Here is a 24,823-nt window from a genome sequence, read left to right on the forward strand (position 1 = left end):
GGGCTTGGCAGAACACACACGACGGGTTCACACCCCTGTTCCATGTTACCATGCGAGCACCCGTTGTAATCCTGTTTTTTGCGACCAGCCAAAGCATGAACGAGTACTTTGGTGTCGAATCTGAGAACCATATGGCCTTAGACCAATTAACCTTTGGCTTAGCTTGTCGAAGCTGCAACCACGTCTCCGAAGTGGAGAAACGATCTTTATACTTGTTGTTTGTGTGACGCCAAAGAGCAACATCTTTCTCCAAGGACGGGCCTCTCGCTCTGATTTTTTCTATCTCATGTTCAATGTTATTAAGTAGGGCATTCCGATGGTGGCGGTGTGGATGAGAAGAGAGAACCGAAGCAACCGTAGCGGAAGAGGGAATTCCAAGAGCAATGAAACCTCGGCTGCCAAATGTCTCAAACAGACGGCCCATTGGACTCCATCTATCAAACCAAAAAGATGTTTGTAAGCCACTCCTTACATGCATCAAAGCAAAATCCCCGGCCTGAGATCTGTATTTAAGCAATTTCTTCCACATCCAACTTCCTTTTGTCGTATTACCACATATAGACCAGAAAGAAGCCGACCTTAGGAGCTCCCTTTGAATATAATTCACCCACAAAGAGTTTGTACCAGAAACTATTCTCCAAATTAACTTAAAACAGCTCACTTTATTTGTTTCAGCCAATGATTTCAACCCCAAACCCCCCTCAGATTTAGGGGCACACACGTCCTTCCAAGCAACCTTATTTTTCCTCGCATTTAGCTCTGGCCCAGACCAAAGAAAAGCGGAACAAATTTTCTCTATCTCCTGAACACAAGCGCTCGGTAACCGAAAAGCTGAAATCCAAAAATTTGTAAGACTTGCTATTACCGAGTTTAAAAGTTGAAGGCGCCCAGCAAATGAGAGAAAACGACTCTTCCAGGAGGCTATCCGTTGTCTAATGCGTTCAAGAAGAGGTAGACAATCATCCAGAGACATCCGCTTTGTAAGCAAAGGTAAGCCTAAATAGCGTACAGGTAAAGTACCGCAAGCAAAAGGGAAGCGAGCAAGAATAGCTGCTCTAGTAGAGCCGTAGACTCCAGCCAAGAAAAGCGTTGATTTCTCTAAGCTTATGCTTAGCCCTGACATTGCTGCAAAGTCCTTAAAAACCTCTAAAATCCCCTCCAAAGAAGAGGCTTTCCCATCCGAGAAGATCATAATGTCATCCGCAAAACACAGATGAGTAAGCGCCATGGCCTTACACCGAGGGTGGTAACCAAAACTCTGAGAAACTGCAGCTTTGTCAAGGAGAGTAGACAGCACATTCATGCATATCAGAAAAAGATAAGGGGAGAGCGAACAACCTTGTCGCAATCCACGCTTGCTTGGAAAAAAACCAGCTAACTCCCCATTTATTTGAACTGAAAAAGAAGCCGTTGAAATACAAAGGTAAATCCAGTGGATGAACCGTTCCGGAAGGTTAAGAGCTGCAAGGACATTCAGCAGAAAAGACCACTGAACCGAATCAAAAGCTTTTGAGATGTCTATTTTCATTGCACACCGAGAAGAAATGTTCTCCTTTTGATAATCTTTCACTAATTCAGTAGCAAGAAGCAAGTTCTCCATCAATAATCTGTCTTTAATAAAAGCAGATTGATTTGGAGCAATAATCCCGGGGAGAATGGTTTTGAGCCGGTTTGCTAGAATCTTGGAGATAAGCTTATATAAGACATTACAACAAGAGATAGGCCTATAATCTTTCATTTCTCGAGCATCAACCTTCTTAGGAATAAGCGCTAGGATTGTAGCATTGACACCTTTTGGTAAAAAACCAAACCGGAAAAAAGATTGAATCGCCTTGGTAAGATCAGTGCCAACAATAGACCAGGCACTCTTAAAAAATTCAACTGTATATCCATCTGGACCCGGTGATTTATTGGAGGGCATAGAAAACAGAACATGTTTCACCTCCTCGTCTAGAACAACAGCTTGAAGCATATCCTGATCATGCTGCGTACATCTAAAAGGTAAGAGATCTTGCAGAGCTTCGATAGACACACCAGTAAACTCCGGAGGCGTGTGAGATAAAAGATGTGTGAAAAACCGGACGCCTTCTTCTTTAATATCCTCCGGCTGGGTAAGACAACGACCATGGTGATCCAAAACTTCATGAATTGAATTTTGGGTCATTCTCTCCCGGATTGCATTGTAGAAAGCTTTGTTGTTTTTGTCCCCTACTTGCAGCCAATGCAACTTGGATCTTTGTTTAAGAAATCTCTCCTCTAGGGCTGTTACACTTTCCCAGCGTTCAAAAGCCAAGGCTTCAGCAGCAACCGCAGAGTGGAGTATTTTATGTGTAAGGGATGGCGTTTTTTGCTCTTTTAAAGCGTGGAGAACAAAGTCTCATCTCATAGTCAACTTTTGTTTATAAACTGTGGTAGACATTACTATTTTGATCTCATCAACACAAGTTTAATGAATTATAATGCAGTGCCTGTTTCGGTAAAAGTAATGTACACAGTTTTTGTTGACATATATGATTAAAATAAGCAAGCATACCATTTGGAAAACAGAGCGAGGTGTTCACATTATAAGTATCAGTTTCACATGTATCTTCCTATCTCGTTTTGCTAATAAATCAAAATTTGAATACTAAAAGAATATTGCAATTTAAAAAAAAAAACTATAAGAAGATTGAATACACGAGGAATTGAGAAATAAACAGACAATTTGGTCTAACAAACATTTATGTTGACCTATTCAAAAACATAACAAGTTCATGTCTTTCAAGTTTTCCAATCCGAGGAAAACTTGGTTATTGGATTCATGATCCTAAAATCTCAGTGTCTAAAACAAATCATTTTATGTATGTTCTGATTAGGAATAAATGATAGTTAAACACAAACATTACCGAAACTTTCTCACACAAAATCAGTCTATAAAAAACCTGCTTTTTGAGATCAGAAATAACATGGCAAGAACATATCCAATAGAGGGGAAAGTCTAGTAATTTGTATTATCTGATTCTGTATTTAGTATTATATCCAATAGTAACATTTTACAACTCATAAACAACAACAACAATAAAAAAAAATGATTGTAACTTTCAAGAAACAGGGGAATCATCACCTAATCCCATCAAATCACCTCAGAGAAACCCCAAAAAGTTAGAAGAAAAAAAAACTATAAAAAGAGAAAGCAAAAACATGTTAATCTGAATGAGAGTAATGATCATAATAGTCATCATCAAACGACGAAATAGATCGATCATCATCATCATCATCATCAGAATAATAATCACGATGATGATAAAGATTATTATGATCAAAAGCAAGTCGATCATCATCATCAACATCCGATGATGAAGAAGTCTCGTAGGTGTATGAGTAGAAAGAATCAGAAGAAGGGAGACACATGAAAGTCCATAAACAGAGCACGAAACGACCCAACTGATGCACCGGGTAGCAAACAGCTATGTCCAAAAGCTGCTCTGTATTGATCCTCTGCGACGACGGTACCCTCCATATCATCTGCCACGTGTCCGTTGAGACTTCTGCTACCGCCATAATCGTCGCACTGTTGAACACCATTACCAAATTCTCTCTCTCTCTCGAGGCTGCGCTGAATTGGGGACGATGGCTTTTTTTTTCGGGTTGGTTACGATTTTGACTTTCGTCTCCGAGCCGTTTCGTGCTTCTTCTGAAGTCCTTATTGTATTTTTCGCAAGTTGACCGTTTTTTTTTAACAACAACCATAAAAGATATGTTAATCAATTTGGACCTCAAAGTTATGATCTTTTAGGGGAATCATTCGAAAGTTGAGACCTTTGACTTGTAAATCCAAAACCCAGTTTTTATTTTGCAATTTAAAGCCCAAAGTTGAAACCTTTAGACAAGAACTAGATTTCTGGTTTTGTACGTTTAAGGTTTGTGTCCTATATTATAAGCCCAACCCATCATCACTTGTAACTGAAGAGAGTTGGAGCCACTGAAAATAGCAAACGGTCAAAATTTGAAGATAAGGCCATCTTGTGTGAGTGAGTGTTGGTCTTCTTTCGTTCTCCATGGCTAAACTGATCTGAAATGTTTTCAGAGGCGTAACAATGGCTTTGCTTCATTCTATGAATGTTCCACATTGCAAATTTCCTTTGAGTAGATCTTCAAAAATTATTTTGAGCTCATCTTTTGCTTCTTTGCCACTTCAGTTTAATAAAAATGTTATGAGGTTAGAATCTTCTCTTATACCATCAGCTTCAGCAGCTGCTTCACCGGCGTTTCCAATTGACGTTGAGTATCTCCGGAGAGAGTTCTCTGGCCATGGAGCCACTTTCCAGGATATCGGTATATATTTCCTCTAGTTTCATTCTTACAAGTTGGATTACAAAAACAAAAAGGCTTACAAATTTGATAATGGGGCAGGTGAGACATGTATTGCTAAACTAAAAATGGACAATGGGAGTTCAGCCAATGTTATGTTGTCACGTGGGATGGTAACATCGTACAAAGTCAGAGTATGGCACGGTGGCAAAGTGGAGCTTCTCCACACATGGGTGGAACAAGAGGAAGAAGATGTAGTGATACGAGGAGGTGTTTCATCTGCATTTACTTCATCAGATTCTGATGATGAGATCAATGAATGGAGACTCCATGGGATCAGTGGAGATTCAAAGGATTGTGTTCAAATGGAGCTTAGAAGAAGTGACAAGAAGATCAAAGAGATTGAAATGAAACAGATTATATGTCTGAGAGAAGAAACACTCAGCATTGAGATTTTTGTGACAAACAAAGGCAGTTCACCAATTAGGCTCAAGGGTTGTTCACTTGTAAGTTATTTGACAGTGAGTACACCAGAAGCTACATATGCAGTTGGGCTAGAAGGTTCTGATTTTGTGGAAACGACTCCGTTTCTCCCTCGTTTCGGAATGGTTCAAGGCGAGGAAGAAGAAGAAAGATCCGGGTTTGGTGGGGAAGAAGAGAGCAACTACAAACAGTTGAATGAAGAGATGAGTAGGATTTACACATGTGCTCCAAAGAGCTTCACTGTCATTGATAGGGTAATAATGTATATCAATACTAACTTTTCAATTCAAATATTATTTGTGTATCTAATGAAACTGGTTAATTTCTGCAGGGAAGACGAAACTCAGTGGTAGTGGGAAGAGAAGGATTTGAAGAAGTGTACATGTACAGTCCAGGTTCAAAACTTGAAAGTTACACAAAGTCTGCTTATGTCTGTATTGGACCATCTTCATTGTTAAGTCCAATCTCTTTGGAACCTGGTTGTGTATGGAGAGGTGTCCTTCATCTTCACAATCCTAATTCCTAAGGCGTCTTCTTTTAATATAATAATAACTTGATTGGCTAATTAAAAGGTATCAAAACAGTTATTTTCAAGTTTTAACCTCCCAAGATCATCAAATTCTTCCAACTAGATAATCTAGTATTCAACTCCATCAGCGGACAACCTCATTATGAAGTGCCTAAAACATTATTAAAATACAAGTGAAAAATGTTTAAGAAAATAGTATCAATGAAGGAGAAACATTGTCATCTCCCCTCGTTGATCTTGAGTCCAAGCATTGGCTTAAAGTCACTGTCTTTGGGCGTCACAAACCTCGTGGAAGAGGCCCAAGAAGTGCTTGTGTCTGTAGCTTGAAAGGCGCTGAAAGAGGAGCTTGAGGTGTCATTAATTCTCCAGTCGGTTAGGTAACCTGGCTTAGAGGTCGCATCAGTGACCTCAATGTCTCCTGAAAGCATGGCTACCACTCTTGACATTGGTGGTCTCAAGCCATAAGATGACTGAATGCACAACAGAGCAATTCCTATCATGCGTTGCACTTCGTCCATGTTGATTTCAGTCAGATCAGGATCGATTAGTTCAATTTCACTATTTTTCTCATGTAGATTCCATGCCTATATACACCACACGATTATATCAGCTTAAACAATTGCCAATCAAAATGTATATATGTAGATAACAAATTAAGACGACGTACCCATTCAAGAAGAAATTTTTTTTCATCATTCAGGCTCACATCAGAGTTTGGCCTTCCACTCACTAGCTCAAGAACCACAACACCAAAAGCATACACATCCGTTTTCTCTGTTAGGTATCCACGCATGGCATACTCTGGCGCAAGATACCCACTACAATGGTAGAAGATCATGTGTTATATATATAAAAATGTAGTTTTGTTTTTGCAAAGAAGAAAACTAGTAGAGGGTTTAGGGAGGTGTACATGGTCCCTGCCACTCTGGTACTTATGTGGGTTTTCTTGTCATCGTATAGCTTTGCAAGCCCAAAATCAGAAACTTTTGGGAGCAGCTTAGAGTCAAGCAAAATGTTGCTGGCCTTCACATCCCTATGTACTATGCAAACACTCGCCTCCTCATGGAGGTAGGCTAGACCTCTGGCAACTCCCATGCATATCTCAAAACGGGTTGACCAATCAAGGTGTAAAGTCTTTTCACCTCCTGCAACATCAAATATCAGCTTGGTATAGAAACAAAGATAAATAAATAATCACTCTGCTCATTACTTACCATGGCCAAATAGTGCATGATCGAGACTTCCATTTGGGAGGTACTCATATACAAGCAAACGATGATCTCCTTCATAGCAGCACCCGTAAAGCTTTACTAGGTTGCGATGCAGAACTGTAGAAATTGTTACGATTTCTGCAACAAACTGCCCCTTCCCTTGTCGGGATCCAACCGACAACTCTTTCACCGCGATCTCTCTTCCATCACTCAGGGTCCCCTGTTGAATGTGTTAAATCATAAGAAGCACATGTGTTTTTTTGTTCTGTTCATTTAGATATGGGAGTTACCTTATAAACAGGCCCAAATCCTCCCTCTCCAAGCTTGTTTGAGGGATCGAAATCTTGAGTGGCACTTTTAAGTTCAGAGTAAGCAAAAGTGTAAGGTTTTACGTCCATAAAAAGCAGCTCTGCAACATAAATATATATTTTTTAAAAATAATAATTTAAACGATGATATTTATTATTTAAGGTCTGAGGCTTATTTTTTGTGTGGTTATTACATATATACAGTACCTTCATCATTTGTGTAACGCTTTTTGCTTTTTCGGATGATGAAGATAATCACTCCCGCAAAAAAGATGCTCAAAAGTCCTATGCTAGTAGTAACACCCACAATAATACCAGTCCTATTCTTTTTCTTCGATGGTGGCCTGTTTGTTACCGTTGGTGTAAAATCTGAACAACCAACACTTAGGCCTCAGGAGGTCGAAAGAAATACATGCAAAACAAAGAAAAAATAGAACTCCCAAGTCGTTAATTCATTGTGATACCTGGTTTTGCAGTGACGGCCGATATTAGTGGCCCAAAAGTACCTATTACAGGAACACTAAATGATCCTTTGCCAGCCCAGAAAAGGTGAATTTCAATGTAATTTTCTGATACATTTGCTTTATATTCTCTCCTGACTGCTCGGACAGCAGTGTCACCAGCTGTTCTACGTATATCAAAATCCTTTTCAACAAGTCTTCCCTGAAAACACAGAGATATGTCTCAGAATTCAGCAAGAAGATTAGATTACTACACCAACAAGTAAAGCGCGCGATAGGAGGCAGACCTGGACATAAATGTCAAATAGTCGTCTTCCTAAACTTCTCCATGTCTTGGAACCAAAAATTAGTATTTCAGCAAACTGAAGTGTTATGGTATAACCTCCATTTTCTAGCCCCAACCCATAATATCTTAGGGAAGAGGAAGAATGCCTTGCTGAACGAAATAGCTCCGAGTCCAAAGCGTTAATAACCCATATATTATTGCTACTTCCGGAAAAAAGTCCTACACTACTGACTGCCCATCTCTCAATATCGCTGACTACAAATGAAGCTTGTCCAAGATCCTTGTCGTCCCTCTCAAATACTTCTCCGCTAACAGACCTTATTTGTGGGCCTCCGCAGTTGATCGAAAAGTCAGAATCTAGACACACCGGTCAATAGAGAAAACCTTAAGCAAACAATTTTTGCCAACATTACATATACAAGCTACCACAATGGTTATGATGATATATCTCTGTCACACTTACAGATTCCTTTGCCTCGGTTGCATGGGAAATTTTTCTGCAGGCACTTTAGTCCCGGTAAAACCCTATATAACAAATTGAAAAACAGATTTAGAAAATGAGAAAAAATCAAACTGGAATTTCAGTCATTAACAAGAACATAGTTCATAAAATCACCTCTTGTCCAGACCTTCCAAGGTGAAGTTGTTAACTACAAGGTTGCTGCCATATAACATATACAATTTTATTATGATTCTAAATGAATATTTCCTATAAGGAAAAGGAAGCAAAAAAATATTATGAAATTGCAAAACAACGTTAATATAAGTATGCCTTTCAAGTCGTCACATTTTGTAACTTTATCTTCTAACTCCGAAATATATAGTTCAATCTCTCGACGTAAAAAATAATATGGAATATAACTTTTTTTTATCACCGTAAAATTTGTAAATGTTTGATAAAATATATATTTATAAATAATATCTCAAATCCAAACTCTATCGAAGAAGAGTTCAATTCCATTTTTTAAAAACATGAAAATATAACTTATGTAATGTAAACCTTTCAAAACATACATATAAGAGTTATATTTACCTATTATTATTATTATTATTATTATTTCGTAGAATTAGTTTGTGTTTTTCGGAAATGGCAACTTCAGGTTTTTTTTTTGTTTTTGCAGAAAACCTTGAAAATATATAACTTATTAGTAGTGAGTTTATTTACTTACAGTTTCAAGTTTGGTAAGCTAACCCATGAAGGAAGATTACCAGACAAATTATTGTATGAAACATCTCTGAAATAAAAAGAAATAAGAAAGATTAGAATCTACAGAATAGTATGTTAATTATATATTCCAAAATAGTTTCCTCATTATGTATCTTGTACAAAACTTCATGTTTTTTTTTGAGCAAAATCTAAAACTTAGTTAAGTCTATATCATAACTTTTGGCTGTAAATACCAAATTTCTTTGAAAAAATAACTTTTACTCCTAATTAGTGATAGTGACCAAAACACCTTGGACTAAGACTTGTTACTTAGCAATACAAAACATCATGGTCAACTAATCTCAATCCAACTACGGCGAACAAAACACTAATTCATCTGAAAACGAATTCAGCTCACATATATGTCAATGGGAGAGGGAGATGGGGAAGAAGATATAGCGATGTTGGAGAGGAGAGGTAGAAGAAACAGATTTTCTTGCGAGAGGGAGAGAGGAGATCCAAAGATATGGAGATTGGCGAGAGATGAAAAAAATAAGTCACTGGCGAAATGAGAGATTTTTCAGCAAAAGAGAGAGATCTTTCAATTAAAGGAAGTATAGAGAAATCTGTTGATGGAAGAGATACGACGGCAGAGTTTTCACATTCCTAAATCACTGTAGCAAATTCTTGAATTACTTTTCTAGCTTATGATTTTGTGCATATTCCCTTAATTATAGAGGACTTTGTAACTCACATATTGGTCAGCGCCTGGCTCTTTTGAGTGGGCAAAGAACCATTGAACGTGTTGTTTCCCAGGAACCTAAAATAAAGACAACAAAGTTGTACTGTCCATATGGGAAAACTGGTAGGGAATGCATATATATACACCAACATAAAGACCCAAAAGAAGTAGAGATCTTACAAATGAGTAAGTTGATTCAAGTTGAAAAGTGAAGCTGGAATTGGTCCATGTAGTTTGTTGAAACTTAAATCACTGGAAACACATTAAGTTCAATGAATGGGGAGAAATGAGATATAATATTATCATGATCAGCGCTGTAAATTAAGAGATCACAAATCATCTCACACTTGTATACTTACACTTGTTGGAGACTGGAGTATTCCCCGATATTAGAGGCTATTGTCCCCGTAAGATTGCTGTTCCTAAATACTCTGTGACACATATATCATCGATGTTTGATTAGTACACATAAAGGAAGAGAGGGAAACAGTTCACAGTTCATGAGTTGGAGTAGAATGTGTTGCCTTACAATATAGTTAGAGATTTCATGTCTTTGATGAATTCGAGAGAAGTGCTTCCATTCGATATTTCACCAAGACTCCTACATTTTAGGGTGGGATTACGTACGTGCAGGAGGAGATCAGAGGGAAATAGATAGCAAATAAAAGTGATTTATTATGACACCAATGCAACAACACTTACAGTTCTTTCAAAGAAGTTAAGTTGGAAAATGACGACGGTATCGGACCACTCAAACCAGTTCCCACAATTTTCCTGCAGTAAAACATAATAACAATCGCTGAATCCCAAAATTTAAATGCCATGAAGAATTTACTACTAGGACTCTAGGAGTAATGTAACAAATACATTAGATATATATATATAACTCTGTAATAAAATGAAATTCATTCTTACAAGATAGTAAGTTTGGTCCATGTTCCAATAAATTTCGGTATCCGGCCAGTAATGTCCATATCAGTTATATAACTGGTACAAACAACATTAAGGAAAAAATTCACCCCCACGGCAAAACGAAATAAACAATAATAATGTAAAGCAATAAATCGTTTACAAAAAAATGTAGAAATCCGACGATAAAACTTAATTAGATGGTCATTTTCAATAAAAAAAAATTAACATCTTACGCTTCTTGCAGCTCTACAAGATTAGCAAATGATAAAGGTATTTCCCCACTAAGTCCAGAAACTCCTAGGTATCTGCAATTAATAGAAAAAAAGTAAGTAACGCATACAAGTTACAACCAAGGCATGGTTAAGATCATAAAAATTACATTTTCATTAGTTTTGTACAGTTCCCAATCTCAGCTGGTATAGATCCGGAAAAGTTATTTACACCAATTCCACTGCATGCAGAAAATATTTACTAGATAGGATCAATAAGATGAAAGCATACATATCTGACAATTAAGAAGAATGAAAGAAGAAGGGTACAGCGATTTCAGTTCTGTAAGCAAACCAATTTCCTTGGGAAAGGGGCCAGACAAGGCATTGATCCCAAAAGTCCTACACAGTTGGTGGTTGAGAAACAATACTGAGAGATCGATGAGAAAGAAAATAGAAATGAAGAAGAAGGTTTCATTCAGTCAACATGCGTGGTTTTGGAGCCTTAGGGCACCTCCAAAGGGAGGTTATTAGCGAGATTTATAGGTTTTTTATTATGGACAAAAAATAAATAAAAACTGAACAATTAAAAGTAAAGAGAGAGCCTAAATTAGAAGCTGTATTTAGGAGTACTTAAAAGACACATAACAATTATTCATTGGTAAAAAATATATTCATCTCTTTCTCTCTCTATAATTTCTTCTCTCTCTAGCATTTTTATTTAATCAATCTTTATTAATGAAATGTTGTTAAGCATTCTTTAAGAGGTTTATTACAGCCATTCCATTCGAGTCAGATATCCAATTGCAGGAGGAATGGAGCCTGTAAGATAGTTTTGAGCCAGGTTCCTGTAGAGAAAAAGAGGCATATATATGTCATTTTGTTTGAAGTACAAAAAAAAAATAATAATAATAATAAGCAAAAAGGAAAAAGTCGTCTATATACAGATTAATGAGGTATGTCAAAGTCCAGAGCTGTGGAGGTATAGCTCCGACTACATCTTTCTGAAAAACCTTGCTGTGAATTAAAGTAAAACAACAAACTCCAGTGGGTAAATATATTATATGTATACACAAAAAGATAAAGAAAATAATATGAAAGAGGAGAGCATATATGTATAGTGTACAGGGCTGTGATGTGGCAGATTGTGGAGTTTTCGAAATTGCAGTCGCATTTGATAAAAGGGTTGTGGTTTTTGTCGTCGATGGTGATTCTCTCGTCGATGGCGGCTCCAGAGCAAAGTTCGCCGCTGATGTTCCATTCCCTCGGAGCACGGATCCTCCAAGCCGCAAAGATGGAGTTCAAAGCCCGCGCTGTATCAGCTTATACCGTAACCGTCAGTTAATTTAAACCAAACAGCTTTTGTGCATGATTTCGATAAAGTACGTGTTTAACGACAGAGAGCAGAGACCTTCGTCGGGATGAGTAGTGGCTACGGTTTGGTTTTGAGCCCGAACTTGGTGAACAACCGAACATGGGATACATAACAGGAACCAGACGGTGAAAAGCAGACACGTGGGCATCGTCGTTCGACAGCGTTTTACTTTTCTTTTTGTTTTTTGGTTGAACCAACGGTTGTTACTACAAAAGATTCCATGTATAAACGTCTCATCCTTCCTTTATATGTTGTCTTAATTGTATTTAATTTCTCATTATCTTCTTGACTTATATTCATTTACTCTTACATAAACCAACCAAACTGGACAATGTCTTATTCTTAGCTTTTTTTTGTTTGACGAATTATATAATAATAATAGTTTTACTTTAAGTTTGTTGGGAAAAAGATATTAGCTATATTTATTCACTCAAATCCAAAATTTAATGACGGCTGATGTTTCTTTGATTTATCATTTTCCAAATTGCTCTTCGCACCATGTTGATGATAGTTTTGAGAATATCCAATTAATTATTAAGATAGAGACTTGTGAATAAACAAAAATATTTTACAGGAGAGAAAAGCTTTTTGACAACTATTTCTAAATTTTCATTTTTTATTCAAAAATATAGTATGTTTTCCAAATTTTAACATAAAATATAAATAGAGATTGTGACGAGTCATCTGCAACATGCAAATTTTATTTTATTTTTAAATCGCGAATGGCCAACCTGTTAGAACCGTAAATAAAACAGTTATGTTTAAGCTTAACCTGCTAAGTCCGGTGGATTAGCTGACTTTAATAATATATTTTAAAATTAAAAATTTAATAATATTTAATAATTTTAAAAATATTTTTAATTAATATTAATGTTTATATTTATTTTAATTGATTTTTTTAATTTTTACATTTAATTTATTTATGTTATCACATATTTCAAATGTTTTATATTGATAGTCATGTTAAAATAATAATTTGAAGTATTTACTTTAATAAAGTATTGGACGAATTTTCACGCATACGCATACTTGATCGTCAACTAAAATAACATATTCTTCAGTTTCTTATAATGGCAAAATGGATCGAACCAATACAATTAAGTAAATTAACAAACAAAGCTGATTTAACTTCTTACCAAAAAAAAAAAAAAAAAAAAAAAAAAAAAAACCTATCATCTAGCTGACTAGCTCACTGGGAGTTTTCCCTTACTACATATAGATAGGGGAAATCAATGAGTAAATACGGATTAGAGTGTGCCAACGTAACGATTAGATCAACGGAGTTATCATGCACCTCCGATTAGAGAAATAAGGCTACAAATTTCTCAAAATTCTCCAACAAGCTACCATTAAAGCCACGTTGAAAAATCGACAAATGTTAAAAAGCCAGTTTTAAATTAAGATATAGTGAGCTAGCTAGTGTCGTCTTCTTCATTCTCCATGGCTAATTCAAAGCGGAGACAATGGCTTTGCCCCTTCTTCTTTTTGACGTCAATGCCACTAACACTAATAAAATAATTACAATTCATTCTATGTATGTTTATCATAGCAATATTCTTTTAGCTGATTTTCACAGATTCTCCTGAGCTCGTCTTTTGCTTCTTTGCCACGTCAATTCAATAAAAACGTTAAGACATTAAAATCTTATGTCCACCAGCAATGAATGGAGATTCCATGGGAGATCAGTGGAGATTCAAAGGATTGTGATCAAATGGAGCTTAGAAGAATTGACAAGATCATTAAAGAGATTGATATGAAACAGGTTCTAAGTCTGAGAGAAGAAACACTTTAAGATTTTTGTGACAAATAAAGGCAGTGAACCGATTAGACTTGTAAGTTATTTGACAGTGACTACACCAGAGGCTACATATGCAGTTGGGCTAGAAGGTTCACATTTTTGTGGAAACGACTCCTTTATCTTCCTAGAATCCTCGTTTTGGGATGGTTCAAGGCGAGGAGGATGAAGAAGAAAGATCCGGGTATATATGGTGGGGAAGAAGAGAGCCAGTTGAATGAAGATCGAGATGAGTAGAATATAGACATGTGCTCCAAAAAGTTTCACTGTCATTGATAGGGCAATACTATTAGTTTACATACTAATTTTTCAATTCAAATTTTATTTCAAATCTGTGGATTTAATGAAACGGGTTAATTTCCGAAACAAATACAAAGAGAAACCAAGACTTCTATCAAATAACAAATAAAACTACATACATTTGAAATGCTTTTTCAGTGGCTCATTCAGACACTTCCTGACTTACTAGTCATCTCAAACGTTTATCTCCCCTCGTTGATCTTCACTCCATGCATTGGCTTAAAGTCACCCTCTCTGGGCGTCACAAACATCGTGGAGGAAGACGAAGAAGCGGTTGTGTCTTTAGTTTGAAAGGTACCGAAAGAGGAACTTGAGGTTTCATCAAATGTCCAGTCAGTTAGGTAGCCTGGCTTAGAGGTTACATCACTGACCTCAACGTCTCCTGAAAGCATGGCCACTACTCTTGACATCGGTGGTCTCAAGCCATAAGATGCCTGAATGCAAAGCAGAGCAATTCCTATCATGCGTTTTGCTTCTTCCATGTTGAATTCAGTCAGTCTATGATCGATTAGGTCACCTTCGCGGCTTTGCTCGTGCTGATTCCATGCCTATTAATTACATATGCACCACGTTTATATTGACTTATACTATTTAAAAACATATAAAACCAACAAGAACGTACCCAGTCCAGAAGATATTTTTTTTCATCATCCAGGTTCGTATCATAGTTTTTCCTTCCACTCACTAGCTCAAGAACCACAACACCAAAGGCATACACATCCGTTTTCTCTGATAGTTGTCCACGCATGGCATACTCTGGCGAAAGATACCCACTGCATTGGTACAACACCATGTGTTATAAACCCATGGTATTGTTGGAAAGAAGAAAATAAGTTGAGGGTTTGGGGATAGGTACATCGTCCCTGCCACTTTGGTACTCATGTGGGTGTTACTGTCATCGTATAGCTTTGCAAGCCCAAAATCAGAAACTTTTGGGAGCAGCTTAGAGTCAAGTAAAATGTTGCTGGCCTTCACATCCCTGTGAACTATGCGATCACTTGCCTCCTCATGGAGGTAAGCTAGACCTCTGGCAACCCCCAGGCATATCTCAAAACGGGTTGACCAATCAAGGTGTAAAGTCTTTTCACCTCCTGCACCATCCAAAATCAGCTTGGCAGAAAATCAAAGGTAAATAAGTAATCTTTCTGCTCATTAGTCATTACCAAATAATGCATGATCGAGACTTCCATTTGGGAGGTACTCATATACAAGCAAACGATGATCTCCTTCATAGCAGCACCCGTAAAGCTTTACCAGGTTACGATGCAGAACTGTAGAAATTGTTACGATCTCTGCTACAAATTGTCCTTTTCCGTGTTGAGATCCAACCGACAACACTTTCACCGCAATCTCTCTTCCATCACTCAGGGTTCCCTGATGAATTAATGTGTTAAATCATAACAAAAAATACATGTGTATCTTGTTCATTTCGTATGGGGCCGGGCTTACCTTATAAACAGACCCAAACCCTCCCTCTCCAAGTTTGTTTGAGGTATTGAAATCTTGAGTAGCACTTTTAAGTTCAGAGTAAGTAAAAGTGTAAGGTTTTATTTCCATACTAAGCAGCTCTGCACACAAAAAGTTATGAATCAATTGGGAAGATGATATTCAAGCACAACGGATTGTAACTTGCTTGTGACAACTATACCTTTATCAACTGTGTAACGCTTTTTGCTTTTTCGGATGATGAAGGTAACCACACCCGCAAAAAAGATGCTCAAAAGTCCTAGGCCAAGACCAGCACCAACAACAGTACCAGTCTTATACTTTTTCTTTGATGGTGGCCTGTTAGCTACAGTTGGTATAAAATCTAAACAAGAATATGTAACACTTATTAGGCATCAGGATATGGTAAATAAAAAAACCAGCCAAAAGAAAGAAAATAAAAATAAGCCAGTTGTTGTGCTACCTGGTTTTGCACTCACAGCCGATACTAATGGCCCATAAGTACCCATAACAGGAATACCAATTGATCCTTTGCCAGCCCATAAAAGATGAATTTCAAGGTAATTTTCTGATACATTTGCTTGATAGTCTCTCTGAACTCCTCCGACAGTAGCGTCACCACCAACTATTCGGCGTATATTAAAATCCTTTTCAACAAGTCTTCCCTGAAAACGTGGAGATAGGTCTCAGTCTATTCAGCATTCCACAAGAAGATTATTAACTTGGAAAGCGGTAGGGCAGACCTGGACATAAATGTCAAAAATTCGTCTTCCTAAACCTTTCCATGTGTTAGAACCAATAATTTGTATTTCAGCAAACTGAAGTGTTACGGTATAGACTCCATTTTCTAGCCCCAACCCATAATACCTTAGGGAAGATGAAGATTGTCTTGCGGACCGAAAGAGGTCCGAGTCTAAAGTGTTAACAACCCATATATTACTTATACTCCTGGAAAAAGCTCCTACACTAGTGGCTGCCCATCTCTGAACATCACTCACTACAAATGAAGCTGCTCCAAGATCCTCGTCTTCCCTTTCAAATACTTCTCCGCTAACAGCCGCTATTTGTGGGCCTCCGCAGTTGATCCAAAAGTCAGAATCTAGACACACCAGTCATTAATAGAGGAAACCTTAAGCAAATCTTTTTTCCTACATAACATATACAATCACAACGGTTATAATGCACCAGCCACACTTACAGATTCCTTTGCCTCGATTGCAGGGGAAGTTCTTCTGCAAGCACTTTAGTCCTGGTAAAACTCTTTCAAACATAATGAAAACAGATTTAGAGAGAAGAAAAAAGAAATATAAAACTGGAATTTCAGGTATCAACAAGAACATAATTTAATAAAATCACCTCTTGTCTAGATCTCCCAAGCTGAGGTTGTTAGCAACAAGGTTGCTACACAAATAATATACACAGTTTTATTGTAATTCTAATCATTCTTTCCTACAAGAAAAAAATAAGCGCTGATATTGAAAAACACCTGTAGTATTTTGTGTACTTACAGTTTCAAGTTTGGTAAGCTGACCCATGAAGGAAGACTACCAGACAAATCATTGTACGAAACATCTCTGAGAAGAATAAAAGAAGAATGATTATGATCTAAATAATATGTTTTAAAACAGTTTCATGTTTGTCTTGTACAAAACTTGAGTCTATATATATGAGGACTTTGTGGCCTTCAAAAATGATCAATTATAAAGGACTTTGTAACTTACATATTGCTCAACGTCTGGCTTTTTTGAGTGGGCAAAGAACCATTGAACGTGTTGTTTCCCAGAAACCTGATATGAAGACAACCAAGTTCTTTCAACAGTTATCACTAGTACATATATACCAATGCAACATAAATTCCCCAAAAAGGTAGATAACTTACAAGTAAGTAAGTCCACTTATGTTGAAAAGTGAAGCCGGAATCGGTCCATGTAATTTGTTGAAACTTAAATCACTGGAAAAAACAGACACAGAGAAAATTGAGAAATAATTATATAATATTATCAGAAATATGTTAAGATCACTTGGGTGACTTTCACAAATCATCATACTCGTATGTATGTTGTAACTTACACGTGTTTCAGCTTTGAGTATTCTCCGATATTAGAGGGGATTGTCCCAGTGAGATTGCTGTTTCTAAATGTTCTGCGATCAATGTTAAATACAAGTACGTAAGGAGGAGAAGGTAACAGTTCAGGAGTTAGAGTAGAATTTGTTGCCTTACAATATATTTAGAGATTTCATGCCTTTGATGAATTCGAGAGAAGAGCCTCCATTGGATATATCACCAACACTCCTACATTTTAATTAGATAAGATTACGTGGAAGATACGATAGTAAATAAGAATGATTCTGACACTAATGCAACTAACAGACACATACAGGTCTGTCAAAGAAGTTAAGTTGGAAAACGACGAAGGTAGCGGACCACTCAAACCAGTTCCGTGAAGTTTCCTGCGGTAAAGCATGCCATGAAGAACTTTCCACTAAGACTAAAAATTAAGGAAACAAAATTGAAGATCATTCTTACAAGATAAGAAGTTTGGTCCATGTTCCTATAAATTCTGGTATCCGACCAGTAACGTCCACATCGTTTATGCAACTGGTACGTACGTACAAACATTAAGGAAAAAATCTCCCCACGGCAAAATATTAATCGATTACAAATTAAAAATGTAGAAATCCAACTATAAAAACTTAACTATATGCGAATAAAAATCTTACGCTTCTTGCATCTCTATGAGATTAGCAAATGATGAAGGTATTTCTCCACCAAGTCCAGAATTTCCTAGGTATCTGTAATATAGAAAAATGATAACAAAACTATATGATGATTATGAAAGATTATTAATTAAAACCACCGCAGAGATTAGTGAATTACACAAGATCAGTATTATGTACAGTCTCACATTTTCAGTAGTCTTGTACAGTTCCCAATCTCAGCTGGTATAGGACCGGTAAAGTTATTTAAACCTATACCTCTACATGCCAAAAAGATAGCTAGGTTCAACATTAAGGAAGCATCAAAATCTGACATTTAAGATGTTTTTTTCTGAAGAAGTATGGTGAATAAGAATAATAATAAGAAGAATCTTACAGCGATTTTAAATTTGTAAGCAAACCAATTTCCTTGGGAAAGGGGCCAGACAAGGCATTGATCCCAATAGCTCTACAAGAGTTGAGAAACAGTTGGAGTGTGAGAGACGCTAAAGAGAGAATAAAAATCAAAGGAAAAAGAAGGTTTCATTCATGAGAGCCTTATAGTATTACAGCCATTCCAGTTGAGTCAAGTTTCCAATTGCAGGAGAAAGAGAGCCTGTTAGATAATTTTGAGCAAGGTTCCTGAAAGAAAGAATGTCATCGTTTGAGCAAGGTACAACGAATCTCTTAATATTTCAAGGGTAAAAGTCTATACAGATCGGTGAGGTATGTCAAAGTCCAGAGCAGTGGAGGTATAGGTCCTGATACATCTTTGGCAAAAACCTTACTGTTGAAAGTGAAACAACATTGATTGAAGAAGGGGTGATGGATGCACAAAGATTTAAGGAAAAAAGAAAATAAAAAGAGAAATATATGTACAGGGCTGTGATGCGGCAGATTGTGGAGTTTTCGAAATAGCAGTCGCATTTGATAAGAGGGTTGTGGTTTTTGTCCTCCATGGTGATTCTCTCGTCGGTGGCGGCTCCCGAGCAAAGTTCGCCGCTGATGTTCCATTCCCTCGGAGCACGGATCCTCCAAGCCGCGAAGATGGAGTTCAAAGCCCGCGCTGTTACAGTTTATCCCACAACCAATCGTCAGTTTGTTTAAACCAAACATGCAATAGTACTTATGAAAAAGTACGTGTGATTTAGAGACCTTCGTCCGGATGAGTAGTGGCTACGGTTTGGTTTTGAGCTCGAATCCGGTAAACCGAACCTGAGATACACAAGAAGAACCAGACGGTGAGGAGCAGACACGTGGTCATCGTCGTTGACGGCTGTGTATATCGCCTCTCCCTTATATTTTGACTATCTTACTTCAAAAGCTTCGGTGAATCGCCTCCCTTAATTATATGTTGTCTTAATTTTTATTTTATTTTTAAACATTGTATGAAATTATCTTTCTTGACTTATTATATTCGATGACTCATATAATAACCAACCAAAACATGATAAGTGGACCAACGTCTCATTTATTTATGTTTTGACAGCAAGTGAAGTGACCAACGTCTTGCTATTACAATCTGACTTCAAGTCCGACACTTCCAGTCAGGGGCGGAGGCCGATACAAGGGAGAGGGGTCAGCTGTTTCCCGTCGTGTACGTTTTCCTTGATTCTGATATTTTGGGACATATGCCCGTCTCTATCTTGACAACTTAAAACCTAGAAGAATATATCTTAATAAGAACAACACTGTACATATATATATATATATATATATTTGTCAGATGATTATTGGTTTATCTTTTTTTCATTAAATAACTAAATTTTATCAAAATTGTTATTGTTTATATCTTTCGAATCTAGAGAAATAAACATAAATATTCAATATAAGTGTTTAAGCATTAATGCCATACATTTTAAAGTAGACAATTATGGATAGATAGAGGAGAAACATTATTATCTCCCCTCATTGATCTTGACTCCAAGCATCGGCTTAAAGTCGCCTTGTTTGGGCGTCACAAACTTTGTGGATGAGGACGATGAAGTGCTTGTGTCTTTAGTTTGGAAGGAGCTAAATGAGGAGCTTGAGGTGTCATCAAATTTCCAGTCGGGTTGGTACTGCGGCTTAGAGATTACGTCAGTGACCTCAACGTCCCCTGAAAGCATCGCCACCACTTTTGACATCGGTGGTCTCGAGGCATGAGATGTCTGAGTGCACAGCAGAGCAACTCGTATCATGCGTTTCACTTCTACCATGTTGCATTCAGTCAGCTCATGATCGATTATTTCAACTTCAAGACTTTTCTCGTGTAAATTCCATGCCTATTTAATTTACACCACAATTATATCAGCCGATACCATTTCCAATCAAAATGTATATAAGTAATTAACAAGGACATACCCATTCAAGAAGATAATTATTTTCATCATCCGGCCTCACATCAGAGATTTTCCTTCCACTTGTTAACTCAAGGGCTACAACACCAAAGGCATACACATCCGTTTTCTCTGTTAGATGTCCACGCATGGCATACTCTGGCGCAAGATATCCACTGCATTGTTAAAATATCATGTGTTATAAACAGCGCTGGTTATTAAGCCATGATATTATATATTGTTGCAAAGAAGAAAGCTAGTTGAGGATTTGAGGATACATACATGGTCCCTGCCACTCTGGTACTTATGTGGGTTTGCTTGTCATCGTATAGCCTTGCAAGCCCAAAATCAGAAACTTTTGGGACCAGCTTAGAGTCAAGCAAAATGTTGCTGGCCTTCACATCTCTGTGTACAATGCAAACACTCGCCTCCGTGTGGAGGTAGGCTAGACCTCTCGCTACTCCCAGGCATATCTCAAAACGGGTCGACCAATCAAGGTGTAAAGTCTTTTTACCGCCTACAACATCCAAAATCAGCTTGGTAGAGAATCGAAGATAAATAATTAATTTTTCTGCAGCTCATATACTTATTACTTACCATGGCCGAATAGTGCATGATCGAGACTTCCATTTGGGAGGTACTCATATACGAGCAAACGATGATCTCCTTCATAGCAGCACCCGTAAAGCTTTACTAGGTTGCGATGCAGAACTGTAGAAATTGTTACGATTTCTGCAACAAATTGTCCTTTCCCGTGCCGGGATCCAACAGACAACACTTTCACCGCGATCTCTCTTCCATCACTCAGGTTTCCCTGTGGAATTAATGTGTTAAATTTTAACAAAAACACATGTTCATTTTGTTCAGTTAGATATGGGGTTGTACCTTATAAACAGACCCAAATCCACCCTCTCCAAGCTTATTTGAGGGATCGAAATCTTGAGTGGCACTTTTAAGTTCAGAGTAAGTAAAAGTGTAAGGTTTGACGTCCATACTAAGCAGTTCTGCAATAACAAAGAAAAAAAAAACAATTTGAAAGATGATATTCAAGCTGAAGGGCTTGTTTGTAACATTTATACCTTCATCATCTGTGTAACGTTTTCTGCTTTTCCGGATGATGAAGATAACCACTCCCACAAAAAGGATGCTCAAAAGTCCTAAGCCAAGAATAGCACCCACAATAGTACCAGTGCCAAACTTTTTCCTTTGCGGTGGCCTGTTGGCTACAGTTGGTGTAAAATCTGAACAATAATATGTAACACTTAGGACTCAGGAGATAGAAAAAAAAACTAGGCATAAGAAGAAGAAAAGAACTCGTCAGTTGTTGTTGTGATACCTGGTTTTGCACTGACGGCCGATATTAGTGGCCCATAAGTACCAATAATAGGAACACTAAATGATCCCTTGCCAGCCCAGAAAAGATGAATTTCAAGGTAATTTTCTGATACGATTGCTTTATATTCTCTCCTAACCGCTTGGACCGTAGTGTCACCAGTTGTTCGGCGTATATCAAAATCTTTTTCAACAAGTCTTCCCTAGAAACACATAGATAGGTCTCAGAATACGAGATCAATACATCAGCTGCAAGTTAACTTGTAAACTAAGCAGTATAGTAGGGCAAACCTGGACATAAATGTCAAAAGGTCGTCTTCCTAAACCTTTCCATGTGTTAGAACCAAGAATATCTATTTCAGCAAACTGAAGTGTTACGGTATAGCCTCCGTTTTCAAGCCCCAGCCCGTAATACCTTAGGGATGATGAAGAATGTCTTGCTGTTTGAAAAATCTCCGCGTCCACAGTGTTGATAACCCATATATTATTGCTTCTCCCGGCATAAATTCCTACGCTACTGGCTGCCCATCTCTGAATATCACTCACAACAAATGAAGCTGATCCAAGATCCTCGTTCTCCCTCTCAAATATTGCTCCGCTTACAGACCGTATTTGTGGGCCTCCGCAGTTGATGGAAAAGTCAGAATCTATAGACCACCAGTGGCAGTCATTAATTGATAAGTCCTTAAAGCAAATCCTTTTTTTACCACAGAACATACTAAGCACAGTTGAGAACAACGGTTATGATGATATCTATCTTACAAATTCCTTTGCCACGATTGCATGGGAAGTTCTTTTGCAGGCATTTCAGTCCTGGTAAAACCCTTTAAACATAATGAAAATATATTTAAAAAGAAGAAAACACTTGAAATTAAATTCTAATTTCAAGCACTAACACAAATATATTTAATAAAATCACCTCTTCTCCAGACCCTCCAAGCTGAAGTTGTTAACAACAAGGTTGCTGCACAAATAACATACTATTAGTTTTACCATTATGATATTGAGAGCATGTTCAAGTATCTAAATAAAAAATTATGATGTTTTATGCAAAAATGATTTTAGACATCCACAAATTAATGTGTCTTAAATTAGACACAATTAATCTAAATTTTAGATCAAATATTTCATTAAAATTAATTACTATATTATAATAACTATGTTAAAACACTCATGCATGAAGTCACTATTGTACATGTTCTTATAAATATTCCCTAATAAAAGAGAGGGAGGGAAAAAAATTTCTGAGATTGAAAAGAAACAGTAAAATCCAGATTAGTTGTCATTTTTTTGAAGTTAATTTATTTTTAATTAGTTGGAGATTTATGTTTTCAATACAATTTTTGATAAATTTTCCAATTTTATCCTTATTTTATTATTATTAATTGATGATATATAATAACAATATATTACTAAAGGGTAAAACTGATAAATTAAATGTTTTCTTAGTATCTGTGAAAAAAATAACTAATTGGAAACAGAAAGAGTGGTGTTTTGTTTCTTACAGTTTCAAGTTTGGTAAACTGACCCATGAAGGAAGACTACCTGACAAATCATTGTAGGATACGTCTCTGGAAGAATTAAAAAAAAAGAAAAGAAAAAAGAGAGATTAGGATCTACAGAATAATATATGGGGGCAATTCTCATTAATATAGGGTACAAAATTTGAGTTTTTTTTTTGTTTTTTTTTTGTTTTGACAAAACAAAACTTGAGTCTATTACAGGACTTTGTGGCTCTCAAAGGTGATCGATAATAATGGACTTAATAACTCACATACTCCTCAATGTCTGGCTCTTTTGAGTGGGCAAAGAACCATTGAACGTGTTGTTTCCCAGAAACCTAATATGATGAAGACCACAAAGTTCTTCCCATAGTTATCACTGGTAGGAATACATACCTATGAATTGAAGACCCAAAAGAAGTAGAAAACTTACAAGTGAGTAAGTTGATTTAAGTTAAAAAGTGAAGCCGGAATTGGTCCATGTAATTTGTTGAAGCTTAAATCACTGGAAAACAGTCACGAACTACACATTAAGTTCAATGAATGTTAAGATACTTTGGTGACTTTTACTAATCATCCCACTCGCTTTACAGAAAAGACTCTGAAACACGCCACTATAAAAAATACTCGCGTTTTCTGTGGACGTGTGTTGTACTTACACTTGTTGGAGACTTGAGTATTCCCCGATATTAGAGGGTATTGTCCCAGTGATATTGCTGTTCCTAAATAGTCTGCGACACATATATCATCAAAATGTTAATTAGATACACGTAAAAGGAGGAGAAGGAAACATTTCACGAATTAAAGTAGAATTGTTGCCTTACAATATGTTTAGAGATTTCATATCTTTGATGAATTCAAGAGAAGAGCTTCCATTGGATATATCACCTAGACTCCTATACATTTAAGATAAGGATTATGTCGGGGAGGAGAGAGAGAAAATAGTAAACAAGAATGATTATGACACCAGTGCAACCACATGATCCAAACATACAGTTCTCTCAATGAAGTTAAGTTGGAAAATGACGACGGTATCGGACCACTCAAACGAGTTCCGAGGATTTTCCTGCAGTAAAACACGATGTATTCATGTTTAAATGCCATGAAGAATTTTCCAGTAGGAGTAATAATTAAGATAAAATATATAAAAACAGGAGCAGTAATGTAACAAATACATTCAGAAGTTAACAAACCACTAATATTACTTAATAAAAATTAGGGTGTGTTGGCAAACCAGTACGTTTTTAAAACATACAGTAAAACCTCTATAAATTAATACTCTATAAATTAATAAACACTATAAATTAATAAATTTTGCTAGTCCCAAGTCGGGCCAATGTAAAAATTAACCAAATTCGATAAGATAATAAGATAATAAGTTTTTTTGAAATCCCTATGTAAATATAATCCCAATAATATCATAAATTAATAATCACTATGTATATATATATATATATATATATATATACTAATAAAAATT

General features: G+C 36.8%; 4 protein-coding genes and 1 pseudogene across 4 annotated transcripts in view; 1 reads left to right on the forward strand and 4 right to left on the reverse strand.

Annotated features, from left to right (window-relative positions):
- Positions 1-2,998: 2,998 nt before the first annotated feature.
- LOC17898152 lies at positions 2,999-3,767 on the reverse strand. The gene has a single exon (XM_006303608.2). The coding sequence runs from the start codon at positions 3,727-3,729 to the stop codon at positions 3,184-3,186; it is 546 nt and encodes a 181-aa protein (XP_006303670.2). The 5' UTR covers positions 3,730-3,767; the 3' UTR covers positions 2,999-3,183.
- Positions 3,768-3,972: 205 nt separating this feature from the next.
- On the forward strand, positions 3,973-5,367 carry LOC17897078 (protein NDH-DEPENDENT CYCLIC ELECTRON FLOW 5). The gene is made up of 3 exons (XM_006305145.2): positions 3,973-4,314; positions 4,393-5,027; positions 5,105-5,367. Exons 1-3 carry the CDS (start codon positions 4,077-4,079, stop codon positions 5,297-5,299), a joined length of 1,068 nt encoding a protein of 355 aa, XP_006305207.1. The 5' UTR covers positions 3,973-4,076; the 3' UTR covers positions 5,300-5,367.
- On the reverse strand, positions 5,345-12,223 carry LOC111832642 (probable LRR receptor-like serine/threonine-protein kinase At1g56140). Its single transcript, XM_023790174.1, is given in 23 exon segments — positions 5,345-5,886; positions 5,970-6,120; positions 6,213-6,733; positions 6,804-6,922; positions 7,029-7,190; positions 7,286-7,484; positions 7,570-7,925; positions 8,032-8,093; positions 8,185-8,229; positions 8,738-8,803; positions 9,470-9,535; positions 9,638-9,709; positions 9,817-9,888; positions 9,987-10,058; positions 10,160-10,231; positions 10,373-10,444; positions 10,603-10,674; positions 10,749-10,820; positions 10,909-10,980; positions 11,355-11,426; positions 11,524-11,595; positions 11,705-11,891; positions 11,990-12,223. Coding segments are annotated over 23 exon segments (3,132 nt in total). The 5' UTR covers positions 12,102-12,223; the 3' UTR covers positions 5,345-5,520.
- Positions 12,224-14,011: 1,788 nt separating this feature from the next.
- LOC17899209 lies at positions 14,012-19,560 on the reverse strand (annotated as a pseudogene).
- Positions 19,561-20,001: 441 nt separating this feature from the next.
- The window catches only part of LOC17900702 (probable LRR receptor-like serine/threonine-protein kinase At1g56130), a 7,258-nt gene continuing 2,436 nt past the window's right edge, over positions 20,002-24,823 (reverse strand). The window contains exons 9-24 of the mRNA XM_023790168.1: positions 24,338-24,409; positions 24,168-24,239; positions 24,003-24,074; positions 23,777-23,848; positions 23,616-23,681; positions 23,347-23,412; positions 22,761-22,805; positions 22,604-22,665; positions 22,133-22,488; positions 21,846-22,044; positions 21,589-21,750; positions 21,395-21,513; positions 21,107-21,323; positions 20,792-21,026; positions 20,535-20,685; positions 20,002-20,455 (exon numbers count right to left, since the gene is read on the reverse strand). Coding sequence (XP_023645936.1) covers positions 20,090-20,455; positions 20,535-20,685; positions 20,792-21,026; positions 21,107-21,323; positions 21,395-21,513; positions 21,589-21,750; positions 21,846-22,044; positions 22,133-22,488; positions 22,604-22,665; positions 22,761-22,805; positions 23,347-23,412; positions 23,616-23,681; positions 23,777-23,848; positions 24,003-24,074; positions 24,168-24,239; positions 24,338-24,409 — 2,332 coding nt within the window. The 3' untranslated portion in view covers positions 20,002-20,089. The remainder of the gene's footprint in view (positions 20,456-20,534; positions 20,686-20,791; positions 21,027-21,106; positions 21,324-21,394; positions 21,514-21,588; positions 21,751-21,845; positions 22,045-22,132; positions 22,489-22,603; positions 22,666-22,760; positions 22,806-23,346; positions 23,413-23,615; positions 23,682-23,776; positions 23,849-24,002; positions 24,075-24,167; positions 24,240-24,337; positions 24,410-24,823) is intronic.

The sequence above is a fragment of the Capsella rubella genome, unplaced genomic scaffold (assembly GCF_000375325.1).
Source record: "Capsella rubella cultivar Monte Gargano unplaced genomic scaffold, Caprub1_0 scaffold_1, whole genome shotgun sequence".
Classification (NCBI taxonomy): Eukaryota; Viridiplantae; Streptophyta; class Magnoliopsida; order Brassicales; family Brassicaceae; genus Capsella; species Capsella rubella.